At 37.9% G+C, this 21259-nt stretch overlaps 2 protein-coding genes across 4 annotated transcripts; one reads left to right on the top strand and one right to left on the bottom strand.

The window, feature by feature from the left end:
- Positions 1 to 294: 294 nt before the first annotated feature.
- LOC111339556 (protein FAM227A) lies at positions 295 to 14203 on the bottom strand. Its single transcript, XM_088735330.1, has 17 exons — positions 14069 to 14203; positions 12236 to 12472; positions 11641 to 11694; positions 11233 to 11318; positions 8786 to 8827; positions 7751 to 7864; positions 7202 to 7264; positions 6900 to 6935; positions 6618 to 6722; positions 6152 to 6278; positions 5510 to 5611; positions 4927 to 5297; positions 3954 to 4110; positions 2538 to 2616; positions 1920 to 1994; positions 1218 to 1290; positions 295 to 657 (listed from the first exon to the last, which is right to left on the bottom strand). Exons 1-17 carry the CDS (start codon positions 14103 to 14105, stop codon positions 571 to 573), a joined length of 1845 nt encoding a protein of 614 aa, XP_088591456.1. The 5' UTR covers positions 14106 to 14203; the 3' UTR covers positions 295 to 570.
- On the top strand, positions 14192 to 20297 carry LOC111339557 (kelch domain-containing protein 9). Of its 3 annotated transcripts, XR_015992272.1 has the most exons (3): positions 14192 to 15365; positions 16057 to 16097; positions 17346 to 20297. XR_015992272.1 is itself a non-coding variant. In XM_088735331.1 (2 exons), exon 1 carries the CDS (start codon positions 14297 to 14299, stop codon positions 15329 to 15331), a length of 1035 nt encoding a protein of 344 aa, XP_088591457.1. In that variant the 5' UTR covers positions 14192 to 14296; the 3' UTR covers positions 15332 to 15365; positions 16057 to 20297. The 3 variants fall into 3 exon arrangements, 1 of the variants encoding a protein (XP_088591457.1); XR_015992271.1 differs by having other exon boundaries at positions 14192 to 18292; positions 19408 to 20297; XM_088735331.1 differs by having other exon boundaries at positions 16057 to 20297.
- Positions 20298 to 21259: the final 962 nt, after the last annotated feature.

Genomic DNA, 21259 nt, shown 5'->3' with positions numbered 1-21259 from the left:
CCTAACAACCCCCCCCCCCTCCCCATCTCCTCTCCTTTGGGAAAAAATTAAATAAAAACGTTACGCGTGTTTTAAATCCAAGCCATCTTTGCCCGTCGCTCCTAACCGGAGATTGTTGGTACTCTAGTACCAATCCAATGTGAAATAATATTAAGAATTATACATGATATAAGTGGCAAAACCGATGTTTTGTTTGTTCAGTATTAGTAGCATCACTTTCATGCTATAAAATGATTCACAGGGCACGATGTAGTTTTATTAATTAAATTTACTAAAGAAGAGAAGCAGACCTGGTGATTGTTGGACATTTTCATCATAGAAATTTGCTCAAAGAATAAATCCACAAGTTGATAAATTACACTGTCATAAAAATACAAAAATAAGAATTTGAATCAGCCATATGTACAAGTACTATCAAAATAAATAGAGGTGTTTTGGAATTGTACGAGATAAAATTACAACTAGAAAGCCACGTTTCTGCCAGTTTCCCAGCACTTTCCAAATTACGCATTACACTCCTCATGAGTAACAGTAAAACAAACTTGACTTGCCAGCCACACTAAAACCCGTTTAACTGGTTTCGCTCTCCATCCCATACCCCATGGCTGAAGCAACGGCTGCGGCGACCTTTCCACTGCTTTGTTCATCTCCGTCTTTCTAAATTGTAAAAAAAAAAAAAAAAAAAAAAAAAAAAAAATCAAATATCTTTCTTTGCGGCACCTTTCATGATGCATCACTTGCCAAAAAGTAGCGAAACAACAACAGTATTATAACGCGGCGTTGTCATATGCCGCGGCCGTTTCTGGTATTTAGAGAAAAATGCTAACAGTGCTGTGCTGTGTAGCTCCAGAGAGTTTCAGATAGACGGTCTCAGCTAAGGAAAGTAACCGGTGAGCGAATTCTCGAGGGGAACAGCAAAGGGCGCTCATGTCTGGGATTTTACTTATAAGGAATGTTCTCGTGCCGTTGGCATGAAGTAATGATTCACTCTTACCACCATATTTCGGCCCTCTCTTTCCAAATTCCCTGGATCCACCCCTGAAATACAATTACTTTTGGAAAGCGTTTTTGCTTCACCAGTGCTTACGCATTTGTTTTGACGTTAAGAAATTGTTTTCATCCACTTCTGGATGAAAAATTTGATACTACTGAATAGTAAAAAGAGGCATCTGCTTTCCGCCAGTTTGTTTTACTACCTCTATCTCGATGTGACTCACCGTGAGTTCTAAATATATCAGCTCGCTTATCTTCTTCACATCTTTCTGACGTGCCAATAACTCTCCTTCGCGCCTGATAAGGTGATTAAATGATAAACGTAAAATAAACTAATGGAGAAAAATGCACAAGAGATTTCAAGCGAATCAGTAGCAGCTACCAACACGTCAAAGGGAGACAGGACTTGTGTTTTCACTCTAACGTTTTGGTGGCCATTGGAGGGTTGAAGCAAGAACTTTAATGGCACAAAGGTGCTGAACTGAAAATATAGGACGAGGAAAGGACACGCCTGCACACCCATGTAAGGAGCCCAGTATTTATAAGTTTCATGGTGGATACCCTCTAATATACAAAGAAAAGTCTATAGTGCGCGTTTTGATTGGACGTCGCGAAACCAAAACCGAAGCAATCGCAACGACCCTGCAGGACAAATGAAATACTCTCAAGAGCCAATCAGAACTCAATATAAAAGCAAGCAAACTGCCTAAAATACGGGAAAACGCGGGGACAAAGTGGTGATTACTTTTGGTTTTGCATCCGATTGGTTGAGTGACGAGAGTTTTCTAGACCAATGAGAGAGTCAAGTAAAGGAAAGCCAATGCAATTTGTGATTACTTCGACACTCAATTGGTAAGTGCTCTGTCCTCTTTCTCTCGAGTCATCATACATGACGAATGCACCACGAAAATAATTTGAATTGATACCTGGTGAAGTCTTTATTGGCTTCTTTCTGTTTGCGGGCAAATAAAGTTCGTTGGTGAGAGTTCTCTTCGTCCAGTCTAAAACGAAGAAGGAGAGAGAAATTAAAAAAAAAGGCTGGTTATGTACTTAACAGTAAAGTTTGGAATAGGAGTCTGTCAAACATCAGTAATTCAATAACTTTGAAATCATATTTACACGCAGGATATTCAATAAAATATTCTGTACCTGTCGGTTTTAATTTCGTTCAAAATATTAGAAATGAAGTTTTAAAAAAATGCGATAAATTGGAAAAAAAGAAAAAGAAAACGTTAAAACCGAACGAAAGAGGAAGTTCGGTGAGCATGTGAGACTAGCATATCTATACTTATATAAAAGAGGGAAAATGATACGTAAGTATAAGACTGTCGCTTCTGTATTCCCTCCCTTATCTGTTCACTTTCTTGCTTGACGCCCAGGATAAAACACTTGGTTGCAAGCGAGTAACGCATGTAACTCTACATGACTTTTCACTCGCGTGGTCCGGTCTGAATCAATTACGCCTTCTTAAATGGAGCAAAGGCTGCCCAAGGCTAAAAGTACTAAACTCAATAAGGAATCCAAAACGAATCAAATATACTCACTTTTTAAAATCACTAGTCAACGCTTGTGAGATCTTGAGAGAGTTTCTGATCACCTCTCTGTAAGTCGGGGCGGATAATGTAAACGCAGTTAAGGAAAGCTAAAGAAGAATTTACAATGAAAGAACAGGAAAAGGATCTCGACATAGAGAACTAAAAAGGAATTCAAAGGTCCCGGTTCGAGAGCAACTTGAGCATTCGAAAAACTTAACATCTTAAATGGGGTTCTTTTTAAGTTCGACTTTAGTTTGGGACAGTTGAAATTGCGACTCGAAAATGCCTTCACTTAGCTTGCGAGTAGGCCCGAATTATTCGGCATAAGTATTCACTTGCCCGCGGGAAAGTATGAGAGCTCAAGAAACGCGAGCCGGTGAGAAGTCTGCAAAGAGACAAGCAATAATAATTAGTGCCAGACCCCATGCAAACTTCTCCCCGACTCGTCTTCGATCACCCCGCGGGCAGAGAAACGCGCGTTCAGCAGAAAAAGAGGGCCTGGTCGCGAGCTAGCCTTTACTTCACATTTCCTTGTTTTCTTTACGCGCCAAACGTAAAATAAATGTTTTTTTGAACGTCATTTGCCAGCAGTCTGGAGTTTTATCATTTTTTCCTCTCGAAACATATGTTATTTGAGCTAATTTCAGCTCAGAATCGAAGCAGGTTTTTTTTTTTCCTCTGAGCCGTGTGTCGAATCACCCAAAATCTTCATTTAGTTTTGCACATGTACTGGGCCGAACTTGACGTGCTCAAGTTATGTTGTACAATTAATTCATGCGAAGAATTTAATAAAAGCGTGACCTAAAAGGAGACGAAAATGATTATGATTGTCTCTTTAGGTACTCATAAGGAAATTAAAACCAAATAATTCAATCATTCGGGGAAGAGGGGAGGAGAATATGTTATTTGAGCTAATTTCAGCTCAGAATCGAAGCAGGTTTTTTTTTTTCCTCTGAGCTGTTTGTCGAATCACCCAAAATCTTCATTCAGTTCTACACATGTACTGGGCCTAACTTGATGTGCTCAAGTTATGTTGTACAATTAATTTATGCGAAGAATTTAATAAAAGCATGACCTAAAAGGAGACGAAAATGATTATGATTGTCTCTTTAGGTACTTCTAAGGAAATTAAAACCAAATAATTCAATCATTCGGGGGGGGGGGAGGGGAGGGTACAACAATGCACATAGGCGTGTCCAGGAGTACTCCGGTTAGCAGCCTGTCTTGTACCCGTAAAAACTCATTAATTACATCACCCCGCACTACCAATTGCATGGCAAAGATTAATCCAAAGAAGGAATTCAGATGAAAGTCACAAGTGACTTAAATGAGAAAATAAAGAGGAGGAGAGTTTACGACCACTAAGGACACCGTCCTTAAAGCGGGCAGAAAGAAAACAATTCTGACAATATTGTGAAGGATATGGTGGCAGTGACTTGATTTCAGTTCTCTGAATCAATACGGACGTTCCTGAATCTTTTGCCAACTTCTGCATCCGAAGAAACTGTTCCACAAGCGGGCTGTGACCATAAACATCGAACACACAACGGGAGAACTCTGGGCCTCTACCGACTGGACATGACTGGAAAAAAATGTGCAATGGACAATTTAACCAGTAAATTCAGCAAAATGATAACGGGAAAAAAAGTAGGCCATGAAGCCATCAGCCATATACAGCTGTTCTAGCCTTATTAGGTCTCATCAGCATTGCATTACTATTCGAAAAGCCTTGGAGGTCTCAAGTAGAAAACTGAAGAAGACAGAAGTATCTCTTTTTAGTAGAAAATACCTCATGTTAGTACCATTGTGCCTTCGTGAGCATTGTGTGGCTTTAACATACCATAAACTAGTCAACATTTTGTAATCACAGCCACCTCCCAGAGTACACCATACCAACAAATTCGACGAGATTTCACTAACGAAAGAGCAACGGAAAGGACACCCGCCATACGGAATGCCAACCGTTCGTGCATCGGAATAAAAGAACCATGAAAGTTTGATGTAATAATTTTGGCCTCTCTTTTTCAGCATCTTTTTATAAAGCTAAATATGACGTGATACGGTAGTATTGCATAAGATGGTTCATCGTAAACCGTTTAATCGGGTTTCTTAAAAAAAGGAACGTTTTACCCGCCGAAGGTTATACATAGCATATTGGATTTATTGGTGTTAATACATTAAATAAATCTGGGATCAGTGCAAGACTTATCTCATAGTTCTGTGGTTTCGTTATCATTCTCAGTTTTAACTCAGGTAAATGAAGAGATCCTTTGTAGAGTCGCCAACTGAATAATCATCGAAATATGAACGAACGCGCTGACGCGCAAATTAAGAAAGAGCGTGCCCACTGTAAAAACAGTCAAACTGAAGAGCGAAATGGATCTCGAAGGAAACTTACCTCTCTTCGTTTATCTGCGCGATTCAATTTATGCACACCAGCAAACACCGAGTAAGAAGACACTTTTGCCTGCAGGCGACTCAAAGTTTGTGGCGTCGCAGATCCGCTATCCTCGCTTGCGTCAGGTGGAGCCAGATGACCGATGGAGTCACGAAACTCTTCGCTATTGGTCACATTAATGTTTTGAGACGATTTTCTCACTGCAACGGACTTTCTCCTGATGTCACGGCCTGGCAGTAATGTGGAGCTACTTTGTATTGACGGTTTCTCATCCACAACAATGTGAGGTAAGGACTTCTTGACAGAAGACAAGCTACTCTGTTTGGTCAAATTCTCTTCGCTGAGGTCAACTGGGAGCGAAACTAAAGAACCTGAAAAGGAAAATTGAAGTTAAGTTTTCCTTCAGAACTTCGTTCTGCAACCCAACCCCAAACATTCCCCCCTCAAAGTTCTGTGGCCATCGCTCTTTGAGTTACTCACGTGACCTTTGTCTTCACTAGCAGGGCCGTTAAGTGAAGATAGAGTAACGCTTTACAATTGAGGATATAAGATGCTTTCGCAACTGAAGTTACCTACTCTGTACCTTTGGAAGCGTCTTGCTTGATCTGCTCATCTTTTCTCATAGCTTTGGGTTCTAATGCTCTAAAATTCCACTTAGCCCAAAGCCTTGGTACAGGTTTGGTTCCTAAATGCGACAAAAAAATACGTATATTAGTTAGTTGTTTGAGCACTGCATGTTAACAAAAGAGTTAACAAAAGACACAGAGAGACAGGACCAAACTGAAAGTAACACTCAGAATTCAAGGATGACGATACTTTTTTTCGGAAAGATTTCTGCAGAGCACATTACAATTCTTGGATAAAGAAAACAATACAAAAACAGTCGATTACCTTTGGGATTACGGCTTTGGTTTAGAATGGTATGAAATCTGTCCGCATCAATTTTGTAATGTTACACATCTACCCGAGACAATTGGTCATGCAGTAGGCGTGATAAAACAATAACTGCTATATTATCATAAATAACTATTAGCACATGCATAGTTATTATCATCGTTATCACCTTAACAATCATTGTCATTGTTATTGGTCCTACGGGGTACATTTTGCTTTCTACTTTAAATTGGCCATTTGAAAAGAAAGTGTTTGAAGTAAAGTACATTATGCATGCAGCACAAGTACATGTTTATGCACAGCTCATCAAGCAAATTAGATTTAAACCAACCAGCAATCCACTCATGGATCAACTGCACCAGACTTTCTTTGAATTCATCTCCAAACTGCTTGTAAGATGTTGGGAATGCTGTGCAAAATGTGCAGTACACAGCTTGAGCCATGATATCCGGATACCTCTGGAATTAAAAGAAAAAAAAAAAAAAGAAAAGATAACCAAATAGATTCCATGTTGCTGAGTGCCTGTTCTGTATTGGATCTCAGAAAACATCAAGATGTGAGGGACCAGGGCTTAGGAGGGCAATGGGAGAGACTGGCTCTTGCTGCACACACGTCTTCCTAGAACATTACCATTTTCCACTCCTCACTCTTCACTCTTCTCCACTGACTGGGTCTATGGTTTGTCATGCCTAGAACTCCACCATTTTCTCTCTACTTTTTCACCTAGCATAGGCTGTCAACATAGCTCTTAAAAAGCACTTGCACAAGTATGTGGTGCATTAATACAACATTTGTACCTTAAGAAATTTATCCCTGTATTGTGTCACTGGGGCTGTAAACAACATCTTGACATAGTTGTGAGCACTGCGATTAAACAACATTTCCTGGATGTTCTTGTTGGCCTGTTAAAAAGAAGAGATCCCTGCACATTACAGCTGGACTGTGGTGGCAATAATGTTAACAGTCCCGCAATCTATTGGAACTTTTTCTGTCAAAGGCTTGTTGATTTATTATAACTATTATTATTAAATATGTGGCCTTCCTCTCTAACTAGGGCACTGTGAAAGTGCAGAACTCACCTGATATTTTTCTAAAAAGTACCACCAGAACAAGTCCTGAGTAAGAATTAGAAATAGTTAAAGATACCAAGTGAGTTCAAGCAAATGATCTGATGATATAATGCCACCTTTAATTGTAGATTGAGTTGTTTCGAATTCAGCCCCTGAAACAATTGTCTAGTTTTAAAGACTCCATCATAGTTGTACAAGTGCAGATGACAATCAGAACCACATAGCTTATATGTTTCTGATACAATTTAATTTAGGAATGGCTTGCACAATCTTGCCAGGAAGTTCTCAAACAGAGAAGGGAGTTTACTGACCTGCAGAATGTCCTCAGATGTCTTGGAAAACACAAAAGCTTGAAATTCACGTTTAAAAGATGGCTAGAAAAGTAGAGGTGAAAGAAAGTAATTGTTGGAAAACTGAACAACTAGACAACCCATGAATTGTCAACATACAGATCTACACTCAGTCAAAAGTTAAACAGCATTAAATGAATTACATAAATTACCATAAAGCACATACAAATGCAAGCTTGGATGAATGCATGCTAACTTATAATTGTTCAAAGTGTGACACGTCTCCTGAAGGCTCCAATCCCACACAAGGAGACAGCTTAAAGTACTCCACACTGACTTACCTTGAAGAAACAATCAGGGAAAAGATTATAACTCATTTCAAGCCAATTGTAATTTTTTTTAATTGGAGATTGCACGCTCCTCGTGTAATTTTTCAGGATCATTTCTGTCATTGGGTTATATACTTTCAATACACCTCCAAATTCCTCTCCCCTAAAAAAGCTTTGGTGATATGGTTACAGCCTAAGAGAGGATTGTTTCTCAGTGAAGAAAACAGCAAAATTTTTTTACTTTCTTTCTTAAATCCCTCTGAGCATCAATGACAGTTAACAGAATTTCTTTGGCAAGGAATGGTGGTGGAAGTGGGGTGACATCATGCGGTTCATATCCTGGGTAAACATGCAGCTGAAAAAAAGGATTAAAAGTAATTAAGCCTTGGTGCTTTTACTCCCGGAGTGAAAAAATAAAAGATTTCTTCTAATGATCTCTCTACAATGCCCATGAGTAAGGTGATCAGATGAATGAAAATCATCAACTATTAGACAGTGCTTGATTTAACACCAAATTCTAAGGAGACGATTTTGTAATCTTGAGAGTTCTGAAGTTAAATTAACAGTAACTTAATTATTTTTAAATTTAAAGAACCACTTTATTTATACTTTATTCTAAAAACAAGTAAAAAATCACTCGGGGTAATTTTTCTACACTGAATTGTTAAATCACATGGTTTTACTATCACTGAGGCCTAGCTTTGAGTGTATGGATGTGTCTCATTAGGGTGAGTTAACATCAAAAAGCTCAAGATCGTTTCCTCAGCTGGCCATGTCTGATTTAGAGTTAGAGTGGATGGTGGTGGAAGGGGACAGCAGGAAAGGCAACAAAAAAAGTAACATGATGTCTGGATGGCTTGTTAAAGGCCTCAGACAGGCCAGGGTCACTGTTCTTTCACTGCCAAATTGTTCAAACACAACTTTCTATCAGGGGCATAATTTCTCCTCTTCTTGGTGGGCAGATTGTGATGTAAGTTTGTTGGCTGTGGTAGGAGTTTGAGTATTGCAAAATGCTTTTAATCCAAGATCGACAACAAACAGCAAAGTGTTTTAGATTCTAAAATGAAAGTTACACACAAAAGGCAGGGACTTAGTGATTTAAATTGATGCATTTAATATATGCTAATTATAAGATCAATAAATAGTGTGATAGAAGCACAGTGTCATACCTGTTGAGTTAAAAACAAAGGAGGACACTTACAGTCATTGGTCAATTTTATGAATTTATATACTTAAGATGACAATATATTTACAAACATTATTTGTGTGTTTTTACCTCTACAAGCATTGGTTTCATGGTTGAACTCTTCTCAGTTTTCTGGAAAAAGAATTATTGAACAGGCTGATCATGGCTAAACTTAAGTATATTAAACTCAATGTTAAAGAAGTAGTAGATTAATTCCAGGCAAATAGTAGCTGAAAAAAAAAAAAAACACACTGCAAGGTTTGGAAGGAGTCCAAGAAGACCACAGTAAAATTGGTGTTTAATTACCATTCGTTCAATCCAAGTTCTAGCATGTAAATTCTACAAGCCTAGATTTTCAATGCCCAAAAAGGTCAATTCTTTAGAAAATTTGTAATATATTGGGCTCTATGGGAGAGCACATCTCAGTAAACTATTTTGGGAAAATGAAAACCATGGAACAATCCTTGAAAACCCACTTTAATAAAAGGATTCTCACTCTATGAGGGCAGCTCTATCACCAAGGCTTATACTATTTTGCAAAACGAAACGAAACGAAATTGTACTATTTTGCGAAACGAAACGAAACAAATTTTGCGAAATGGCGTTTTTTCGCCTTTATTTAGCAAATATGTCCTCTTCGTCTGAAACAAAATGTTTCCACCAATAAAATGATCAATATTTTTAAGAGCCTGCTCACCTCTCATTTTATTGACCATAGTAGAATTCGTTTCGCAAAGTAGTAATTTTGACAGAATTAATATTTTGCGAGATGGCGTTTTTTCGCCTTTATTTAGCAAATACGTCCTCTTCGTCCGAAACAAAATGTTTCCACTAATAAAATGATCAATATTTCTCAGAGCCTAGTCACCTCTCATTTTATTGACCATAACAGAACTCGTTTCGCAAAGTAGTAATTTTGACAGAATTACTATTTTGCGAAATGGCGTTTATTCGCTTTTATTTAGCAAATATGTCCTCTTCGTCCGAAACAAAATGTTTCCACCAATAAAATGATCAATATTTCTAAGAGCCTGGTCACCTCTCGTTTTATTGACCATAACAGAACTCGTTTCGCAAAGTAGTAATTTTGACAGAATTACTATTTTGCGAAATGGCGTTTTTTCACCTTTATGTAGCAAATATGTCCTCCTCGTCCGAAACAAAATGTTTCCACTAATGAAATGACCAATATTTCTAAGAGCCTGGTGACCTCTCATTTTATTGACCATAACAGAACTCGTTTCGCAAAGTAGTAATTTTGACAGAATTACTATTTTGCGAAATGGCGTTTTTTCACCTTTATTCAGCAAATATGTCCTCTTCGTCCGAAACAAAATGTTTCCACCAATAAAATGATCAATGTTTCTAAGAGCCTGGTCACCTCTCATTTTATTGACCATAACAGAACTCGTTTCGCAAAGTAGTAATTTTGACAGAATTACTATTTTGCGAAATGGCGTTTTTTTGCTTTTATTTAGCAAATATGTCCTCCTCGTCCGAAACAAAATGTTTCCACTAATAAAATGATCAATCTTTCTAAGAGCCTGGTCACCTCTCATTTTATTGACCAAAATAGAACTCGTTTCGCAAAGTAGTAATTTTGACAGAATTACTATTTTGCGAAATGGCGTTTTTTTGCCTTTATTCAGTAAATATGTCCTCTTCGTCCGAAACAAAATATGTCCACTAATAAAATGATCAATGTTTCTAAGAGCCTGGTCACCTCTCAATTTATTGACCATAATAGAAACTTGTTTCGCAAAGTAGTAATTGTGACAGAATTACTATTTTGTGAAATGGCGTTTTTTTTCACCTTTATTTGGCAAATATGTCCTCTTTGCCCGAAACAAAATGAAAGACAACTACTTGTTTTTGTTCTCGATTGCTCTTTATTGGCTCGGAGTTTACTCTTTATTGTTGTTATAATTCTGTTTTCTATTCTGCTCTGTATTCCTTGTATTTTGTTCTGTTCTATTTATGGTTGCCGCAACTCGATTTTATAGCTGACCAAAAAGCCACATGCGTGACTGGCAATTCCAGCCAAACTCAATTAACGCTCGATGTTTGGTCAAACTGCTAGGAAAATACGTTATAAGGTGACCAGAGGTGACCAGGCTCTTAGAAATATTGATCATTTTATTAGTGGAAACATTTTGTTTCGGACGAAGAGGACATATTTGCTAAATAAAGGCGAAAAAATGCCATTTCGCAAAATAGTAATTCTGTCAAAATTACTACTTTGCGAAACAAATTCTACTATGGTCAATAAAATGAGAGGTGGGCAGGCTCTTAAAAATATTGATCATTTTATTGGTGGAAACATTTTGTTTCGGACAAAGAGGACATATTTGCTAAATAAAGGCGAAAAAACGCCATTTTGCAAAATTTCGTTTCATTTCGTTTCGTTTCGCAAAATAGTACAATTTTTTTTCGTTTCGTTTCATTTCGCAAAATAGTATAAGCCATCACCAATTATCAAATGGCTATTTAATATAATCATTTACTGGTTGTTCTAGGATGTGACATACTTAATGTACCTTCCTGGAAGACTTTTTCCATGATAACAAATGCGACTGCTGTGTATCACTAGTCGCCAATGGATTCTGAGATGTTGCTTGTAAAACTGCAATCATGATAGGTGTAAATCAAACAGCACTTGTATGAACACTGGATGCAAAATTTTGAAAATTAAATAATTATATATCCAATCTCTCCAAACTGTGCAGTCTACAGATCACAAATTAACACCAATCCTGGAGATAGTATTGTACCAATTTCATTATCATTATCATTGACTTAATTAATCTTGATGGCTGAAATAGTTTTATATGACTGTAGTCATTTGATTTTTATAGACCACATTTGGATCAAAAACTCTTAACTCATAATGGTCTTGCCAAATATAACAATTATATGAAATAAAATATATAAATTATTCAACATACCAGATCTCACAGAATAAACTCCAGCAAACTTGGACACTTCCTTAGCTTCAACTTCTGAAATAGTCAAGTTACAATGCAATGGATAATATAGCAACTAAGCTAAATATTGAAAGTTTTGGAACAGTAAATATTACATTTCATTGCAGTTTCAATGTTAATGCATTAGGCATGATTCCCAACCTCTACATTGTGTTATTCCAGAAGGAGCATATATTGATCATCTATTGATGTCTTTCATAAACTTTAATTTTGTGCTGTGCTGTTCTTTTCTATTCATTTGTTTAGGATGGTTATAGTCTTTCCACAACAAATAAGGGATTTAATCACAGAGTATGATCATAATGCGATATTGGGTTTAAACTTTTCATGTGTGCTGACGTTGGTGGTTGAAAATAGTGATGTTGTTGCTAGATGTTACCTAACTGAGACACTAAATACCATTCCCATGGACCTTTCCTCGTTGCACACAGGTGCCCTACAAATTGAGTAAACCCAGAAGCCGCCAAACCGTACCTTTTTGAACACAGTTTTCCTCAGTGACTCCTGGATATTGGGCTCAAATTAATATTTGTCATAAAAAATACCTTAGTTATACCTTTGTTACTAATTTTTGATGTTGACTTCTTTGGAAGCTTGTAGTCAATAAGAAGTTTTCCAAAGCCAAATTCCTCCTCATCTGGTTCCACTTCCAAGCCATGCTCCTTCATGTACTTGTCAACAACCAGTTTAGTTGGTGTGTCATAGCTGTGCAAGTTTGCATTCAAACTACTGATATGTTCAGTAATGTCATTTATGGTTCCACCACGATGGAATGAATCTTGCAACTCATATACTGATCAGTATTACATTTGAATCAAGAAAAAAAACCAAACATGACAGCATATCATTACACTCACATTACCAAATACAAATATACAAATATATACCTCAATAACTAATTTAAATTCACAAAAAATAGACATGGCTACACTTAAAGTATTACATCTTTATACTTAAAGAAACATCTTAAGACTTTTATTCCCACAATCTCTGTAGCAATTCTCCTTACTGTCTGCCATGCAATTCTTATAATGTTAGATTGGAGAACTTGATGATGGATCAATTATTAATTCCCTTATTTTATATTTTTATTGATTTGTATCACTTGTCTGCTTGATATTGTATTGATGTTGCAATGAAAGAAATTCTGTCTTGGTGACTCATGATATTTAAAGGGTTAAATGAAATTAACAGGATTCATACCCTTTTTCAGAAACAAATTTTATGGACTTTCCAGGACTATTCCAGGACTCAGATTGATTTTACTAGGACTCCAAATTTCATCTTAAATCCTTTCATTAACAAGATTTTAAACTTAATTCTCCTTACAGTCTACAAACCTTTCTTATAACATAAATTCTGAAAACTTTATTGCTTGAGGAAAATATTAAAATAAACTTCCCGGACTGTCCAGGTTTTGTGGGACCCATAGAAACCCTTAATTACTGTGGAACATGAAACTGACACACCCTCAGACCTCCTGACTCCTGGAACCTCACTGGATCTTGTACAGAAGATCATTTGGCTGTTCTTTTACCATCGTTTTTACTCAGGAATTGTTCAGTTATTGCTCAGGGAAACCAGCCCTTAAAGAATGATTATTATTGGTTCTTGTATGTTACCCTTATCACATAGGAAAAATAATTCATAGCTTCATCGAACAAATTACACCCCCCTCCTCCTCTTCACACTTCCGGCCTCACCCTCCTTTGATGCAACCCTACTCGTGGATAACGTCATTTTCTTCCCATTTCAAGATTTAAAAATTCGCACAATTTACTTAGGAGTTTTACTTTTGATTCTGTAGCTTCCAAGCTTATGCACAATACACATGCACAATGTACAGCAAATGCTGAGAATTCATCGTGACGAAATAATGTCTACCTGACGTTTGTACTCTGTTGTACCCTTTGCGCGCGCGGCGCATTACCGTACTACCGCTCTTTTTCTTTTTTACGGTTCGCTCGACATCATTGAAACTGACTGAGACAACAGAAAACCTTTCCAATCTGACAGTATTCGTTTCTGCAATTTCTATCCCTGCGTAGAACATAAAACAATACGATCGATGCGAACTATACATTAACGTATATAAATTTAAGCTGATTGAAGCGAACCCCGCAATCTGAAAGGTCGTCCGACAAGCCTTTTTAATTAAACGCTGAGATATTCTTATGCAAGCTCTACGAAGAAATAAAGCTACCAGGATGCGGATTTAAGATCACAAATGATCGATTATTCATGACTCCGATTTGACATCGCGTGTTGTGTAGTTCTTTACCAAAGAGCTCAACGGGAGACAGACGGTAGCCATTGGTAACCAACTAATTCCAACGAACACCAACCGTGAGTCATAAGAGTAAAGAGTAAACATCATCACAAAGGATACAATCATCTGGGACTTTTTCTCCTTCAGCCACATACATGCTGTTATTTCTTCAAAGAAAGCTTCATCTCTGGTTGAAAACAGAGATCGCAGTAAAATGTTTACTAAACTCCCATGGAATGCCACGCGCAACAAGTGAGAAGAGCCTGAAACGAGCGACTGACTCGCAGGGCTCTCTGGGACTGCAATGGCGGATTAAATTTACGAGATTTTCCATTAATTCGGCAGAAGATGATGGAGTTTTGCGCTGTTTCAACCAAAGGAATTGCACCACGTAAACGTGCATTTCATTCTTGTTCTGTCGTAGGAGATGTTTTGTTTATTTTTGGAGGAATTGCATCAGACAGAACTGTTTTAAATGACATGTACATGTACCATATTTCTTCCAACTCATGGAGTCGGATCGAGGATAGAGAGCTATGTAGTTCTCAAAGCAGGCCTTTAGTTTCGTCAGGATTTCCTCAGGGAAGACTTTGCACCGCACCGAGTGTCAGCCACCATACAGCGACGGTTGTAAGGGGCCGGTTTATTTTAATAATAGGTGGCTGGAATGGACGGAAAAGATGCGCTGATGTGTTTTGTTTTGACACTGTTGATCAATTTTGGCGTCATATCCCTGAAACTGGAGACATTCCAGTAGGATTAAGCTCGCACACAGCAACTTTAGTGTCTTCTAAAGATATTTTGATAATCGGACGTGAAGGAGGCGTTCATACGCAGCGCCGTTTCGCTGGTGCTTTTTATTTAAACTTTGAAACTGGAAAATATTCCGAGGCACCATTTCATGCCAGCTCCAGATCGGGCCACACAGCAAGTCTTATCCCCATAAGAACTAGTAGAGAGAATCATTTATTTGTTTTTGGAGGCCGTAAGAGTGGAGGATACGAACTAATCGGCTCTTGGAGAAAAGCGGAACAAACTGAGACATCGTTTCCCCAGCATAGAATCGCTGACTTGCTCGAAAAGTCTGCTATTTGCGACGAACCAAGTGGTCGACAGCATGCTAGAGCTGTAGAACTGAACAATAAACATTTGCTCATTTTTGGTGGGGAGACCTGGAGTGGTGTAAGGGAGAATGTAACAAATGAGGCTTTCGTTTTAGAAACTGACACAATGAAATGGTACAAGTTGCCCCTCATAGGAGATGCCCCAAAACTCGTTGGGCATTCCATGGTGGGATGTGGTGATAAGATTTTTGTGTTTGGTGGTGGGCTTTCCAACAAATATTCTGATACACTTTGGGAAGTTAAGATTAAATATCACTAGTGGACTGATATCTGCATGCAACAGTTGCAAACAGGTGGGACACTAACAAAGAGTTTGTTGTTCAAAGCCTAAAACTTGAACTTGGAGAACTCACTTATTAATCACTTCTGGGAGTGAAACAGTTAATTTTTTTTAGAGGAAAGATGATGTATTGAAACTAATTTATAGTGTCCAGCTTTGAAAAACACATGGTTATTCTGTAACATGCATGTTAATGAGATTGTTTTGTCTGATATTCAGAATGCTATACCTGCCCCATCCTCCCCTTTCAGTTTTAAATTTGTGTCTAATTATGGGGGATAAATAGATCACTACTTAGAGTATAAATCAAATAAGAAACTTATTCTACACTGATATATTTGGGAGCTCTGGCATACATATGAGTTATGGTAAGTTGAATTCTTAACCGTTAAGGTCTGATACCTCATCTTCTGAATTTGCCATGTAACTTATTGACATTTTGATTACATGATACTAGTCACGGGCCCTAACTATGTTTAAAAAAAAACCACATATTTACCACACCTACAAAAACCTCAAAAATTATTTTAGGAATTAATATCATACAAATCTCTCATAATCTATAAAAAAGCCTTTTCTTAAGTTCAGTGTGTTTATTTACAATTTTCCAAAATTTTAATGTTATTGCTTAGTTTATAGAAAAAAAAATTTGACATTTTTTTCTGTCAATAAACATGCTCATTGGTTAATTTTTCTTCCCCTAGATCCAGTTCAAACAATCTTGCAGCAGTGAGCACTTCACAGGGTTAGTTGAATTGTAATTGTTATTGAGCTGGTTACCAAAGGTATTTTGAAAAGTAAATCTTACAAAATTGTTTTACAGCTTACAATTTGAATATTATCATGGCTTAGGTTACACATAACCTAACTCCTAATTGCTAAATTATTCGCTTTTTGTTTACCTACTTGTGTGGTTTCATTGCTAAAGAGGCCTAATGTGTACAAAATAATTTCAATATATCAACAAAGTTGAAATGGTTAATTAGCCACTGTTACGATTATACAAGCTGATGTTTCGAGCGTTAGTCCTCCGTCGGAGCGAATAGAGGAATTGTGGGTTGTGTGTGCTTTTAAAGGCAGAAAATGGAGTTACGTTATTGGTGGGAATGTGGCAACGAGAAAAACACGAATAAATTAGTGGAATGAAAAGCACTCGTTGATACCTGTGGGATTTAGACTGCCGGTTTGAAAGATGAGCTTTTGTTCAAGAGTTTTACGGCTTAATGTGTATAGTTGATATTAATTGTTGCTGCTGGCCAAACGCTATATGCTCTGCTGTCTCTGATATTATTAACTTTGAGATCTAATGTGGGTAGCAGACAGTTGATTTTGGTGATGGCTTCAGCCAACTGCTGTGCTCCTTTGTCATTGATACCAATGTATGAGAGGTCAAACCAGCATGGATGACAGTTCTCCCTAATGGCTTAAGCCAAGTGCCGTGCTCCTTTTTCTGATATTATTTGATCTAACATGCATATGGATAGCTAGCAGTTGTTGTTGTTGATGGCTTCAGCTAATCGCTGTGCTCCATAATCGTCGATGTTATTGTCTGAGGTTTAAGGTGCATGGCTGACAGTTGTTGTTGATGGCTTGAGTCAAGCACTGTGCTCTATTGTCACTGAGGCCCTTTTTTGAAAGGATTAAGGAGTGGAGCTGACAGTTTTGGTTGCTGATGACTTCGGCTAAATACTTTGCTGCTTCATCTGTTAATTGATTGTTTGTGACATTCAACCACCTAAGTCAGGGACATTTCCTTTTTAACAACTTTCACATCTCTAAACAACCAAATGGGTCAACTGAATGTTGTTTTCCTCCAAATTCAAGCATGAAAATAACAAATGAAGGACACCAGCTGTAAGGTCACAAATTGATAGACAAAATTAAAGCTACTTTGTTGTAGTTTTATCAAAACTGTCTACTTTATCTCACTGCCTTTGTTGATACATTTAAACAGTATTACTGCTAAATGTTGTTTGCTCGTTTAACATTTCAGTTGTTCACTAACTAGGAACTGGAAAACCAGTTGACATTTCCCATTGTGGATGTTCTTGAAAACAGTTGCTTAAATTAGTTTCATTCACGATGTTTGTCAAGTTCCTTGCAGCGAAAAACTCTTGTACTGTTACATGAATAAAACAGAATTGTTCTTCATATTCAAAGGCAGCAGTTTGATGGTTGGGCAAGCGGTGAAAAAGAGGAGCAACCCTAAAATCAGGAAACTGGAATCCGGAATCTGGAATCTGGAATCCAGAATTCGGAATCCAGAATGTGGAATCCAGAATCCGGAATCCAGAATCCAGAATTCGGAAACCGGAAACTGGAATCCGGAATCCTCCGGAATCCAAAAATAAAGCGAAAACGAACTTTTTCAAATACATGTAAGTTAAGTTGCAAATTTTTCTCCTGGAAATTTAAAAAGGTCAATAAAAAATGGCATCAAAGCACAGCTCTTTTGATAAAAAGGATTCCCAGCATTTCAGTTCAATAGGCAACCGTTAATCCTTGTGAGGGCTATGGATATACGAACCTAGAGTATTGTGCATCATAATTTGATTCTAAGTACCCAGAAGACGACTAAAGTGCGATTGCTTGTAACTGCCTCGTTGTTAAGTGATCTGCATGCAATTTGCCAGAGGTATAACTTGGCCTTCGTGCCCAGTAGATACACAACAAGTCAGCAAATGTTATAGAGAAGGGGCATTTCTATTAATAACTGGTTAAGGGGGTAACAAGTCATCATTTTGCTTTCCACTCTGTCCTGCCCAAGTAATCTAAATTCTTGGTACCAGTGGTAGCGAGAAATGGTCTGTTTATGTTCGCGTGGGCCTGGAATCTGTTTTTAAAGAAAGATGGAGTATCGAGGCATGAACAGTGTCATGAAAAAGAAAACCTTTAATTGCAAATGTTTGAAGAATAACTTGTCTTGGGTTGTGCACACTGGTAAGTCTCATTGCATACTTAAGGTTTCGCAAAACAGTTCAACCACTTGACCAGCATCCTCAGCTATAAGCTGAAATATTACGAACTAAACTTGAGCAGGTATTTTCTCGAATTGTCCGTCCACCAGATTACAACTTAAATCAGTATATGTTTACAAGACCGGTTTCCGGTTTCCGGATTTTAGGGTTTCCCGGGAACGTAATGCTTAATCGGTTCATCCCTTCCCCTAGTTTTTCAAATCAACACAAAAGGAAAGGAAACCACTACTCGAGGAAACCATTACATAAAATAACACAACAATAGTCGGTTATGGAGAGTTAATATTTACCTTCTTTTAACCACGCGTGTGGACCGCGATTTGTACGGGCAACCCTAAAAATCCTTAAACTGGAAACCGGAAACTAGAAAACGGAAATCCGAAACCCGAAACCCGAAACTCGAAACCCGAAACCCGAAACCCGAAACCCGAAACCCGAATACGAAAACCGGAAAAAGGAATCCAAAAATTAATCTAAAAGAGTTCTTCAAATGCACAAAAGTTAAGTTGTAAATATCTCGCCTGCAAAAGTAAAAAGGTCAATAAAAATGGCTTCAAGGTACAACTCCTGGCTTTGGGCGGAACACACCGAGCTTTTGACACCGGTTATTACACCCGTTTGGAATTTGTCCGTGGCAACTCACTCCTGGCCAACATCCTGGAAGAGGGCTAATATCAACCCCTTACCAAAGGTTGAGGTCCCACTACCGCGGCATTAATATTATACCTGTCATAGTCAGAACTTTTGAAAAGGCTGTGTATCGCACCCCGATGCGAAGCAAGTGGTATAGGGGAACTTGAGTCAAACAAAGTTTGCATCTAAACAGGGGGGTAATTGTACGGATGCCTTGCTAACTATTCAACGTCATATTTGTAAGTAGCCGTGAAGCGGTAAGACTTTTTACTATGGATTTCAGCACGGCCTTTGACTCTGTTAAGCATAACCTTCTATCTGCAAAGTTGAAACAGTTACCCTTAAACCCGTATATAATTAATTGGTATCATAGTTTTTTGAGTAACAGACAACAGCGCATCTCAGTTAATGGTCATTCTTATGAATGGGTATATGTGTCAATAGGGGGACCATACAAGGAAGTGCGGAGGTCCACATTTATTTAATGTTTTCCTCAATGATCTGGAGATCTTTATAAACGACACGCCCGTGCTCTTCAAATATGCTGATGACTCAACAATTGCAGCTCCCGTATGGAAGGATTTAGATACGTCAGTAGACCTGGTAAATCAGTTTCTCAGTTGGTGTATAAATAACCAGATGCTGTGTAATCCGAGTAAGTGTAAAGAACTGATATTTAGAAAGAAGGAAAGTAGCGGTATACGCCATCAGTACGCTGCCATCAATAACATTCCTCAATGTGATAGCCTTATATTGCTCGGTCTGATTTTTCAGCCTGATTGTAAATTTAGCGAGCATGTTAGACTTAAGCTCACCAAAGCTAACAAGTGCCTTCATATTCTCAGAATTCTACGAAAGGAACTCTGTAGCCAGAAGGAAATTGATCACTTATTTAATATCCCAGTTCTTCCCATTCTCACTTATGGTCTCGCTGTGTATGGTGCTTCTGACTCTGATTTAAATGTTATACAGCGTTTTTTGGACAGGTGCCATAAGCGTCATTTTACCTTTAAAACACTCAGCATTTTTATTCTTTTAGAACAGCACGATAAATCCGTTTTCAAAAGAGCTATTGATAATCGTGCGCTAGGTGCGATCATTCCCAAAGAAAAAATTAGTATATAATTTGCGTACGAGGTGTCACCTTCCCCAGATAAAAACGGAGAGAATCAAGACAACTTTTGTAAATAGACTTATTTTTAAATATATCTAGTGTAGTATTATTCTATCTTATATTATTATTGTATTTTATCGTGTATCATTTAATACTTTTTCATTGTAACTTAGGATATGTATTTTTATCCTTTGATTGAATAAAGACTATTATTATAAGACTATTATTATCATCTTTTGAAAAACGGATTCCCTACATACTTCATTCGTGCAACCATTATTGTGAGGGCTATGGATGACTTAGAGTAGCGTGCCTCAATTTGATTCTAAGCACCCGAAAAATAGCAAAAGTGCGCTTGTTTGTAACTGCGACGTTGTTTAAGTGATCTCCATTCAATTTTCCAGTGGTATAATTTGGCCTGGTAGATACAGAGCAAGTCAGCAATGTCATACAGAACCAGGCGGGGTCCCTGGCAGGGTCGGTGGCATCCAACTACGACAGTCGCGCCCTTTGCACTTAATGATCGAAGGCTGACTCGGTTCGTCTAGATAAGTTTGTTTTTCCATGCAGCCACATTTTGGAAGTAAAAGCGGAGAAAAATTGGTGTAAATTAATGAATGAATCCTCAGGCCATGCAATTTTTTGTCTTATGTTGCGATCATTTCATTTCGAGTGCATTTCTATTATACCTGGTTAAAGGGGTAACTAGTGCTTATTTTGTTTCTCACCCTGTCCTGTCCATTGAGTATAGAAGAGTATAGAAAGTCGTCTAAATCTTTGGTACTAGCGGTTGCGAGAATTACTAACGTTTGAAGAATAACTCGTCTTGGGTTATGCTCACTGGTAAGTTTCATTACAATGCTTAGGAATTTTGTAAAACAACTCAACCACTCAACCTGCATCCTTAGCTATAAGCTGAAACTTAGCTTAGTATTTCTCGAATTTCACGTCCACCGGATTTCAATATGTTACAAACTTACTTCTCTCTCCTCCTAGCTTGTGCTACAACGACAGTACTGTAAATTTTCAGCTACTCACCAGTCTTCTCATGGAAAAGAACCCCCTTCCGTCGGAGAAGGGTTGACGAAAAGGATAGCAAACTCTATCCACTGGAGAAATTACGAGCCCTGAGTGGATAACGATTTATCAAATGGATGGCCTTATCCACCGTTTGCTTTTTTC

Source organism: Stylophora pistillata, chromosome 10 (assembly GCF_964205215.1).
Source record: "Stylophora pistillata chromosome 10, jaStyPist1.2, whole genome shotgun sequence".
NCBI lineage: Eukaryota > Metazoa > Cnidaria > Anthozoa > Scleractinia > Pocilloporidae > Stylophora > Stylophora pistillata.
This window is presented reverse-complemented; position numbering and strand designations above follow the sequence as displayed.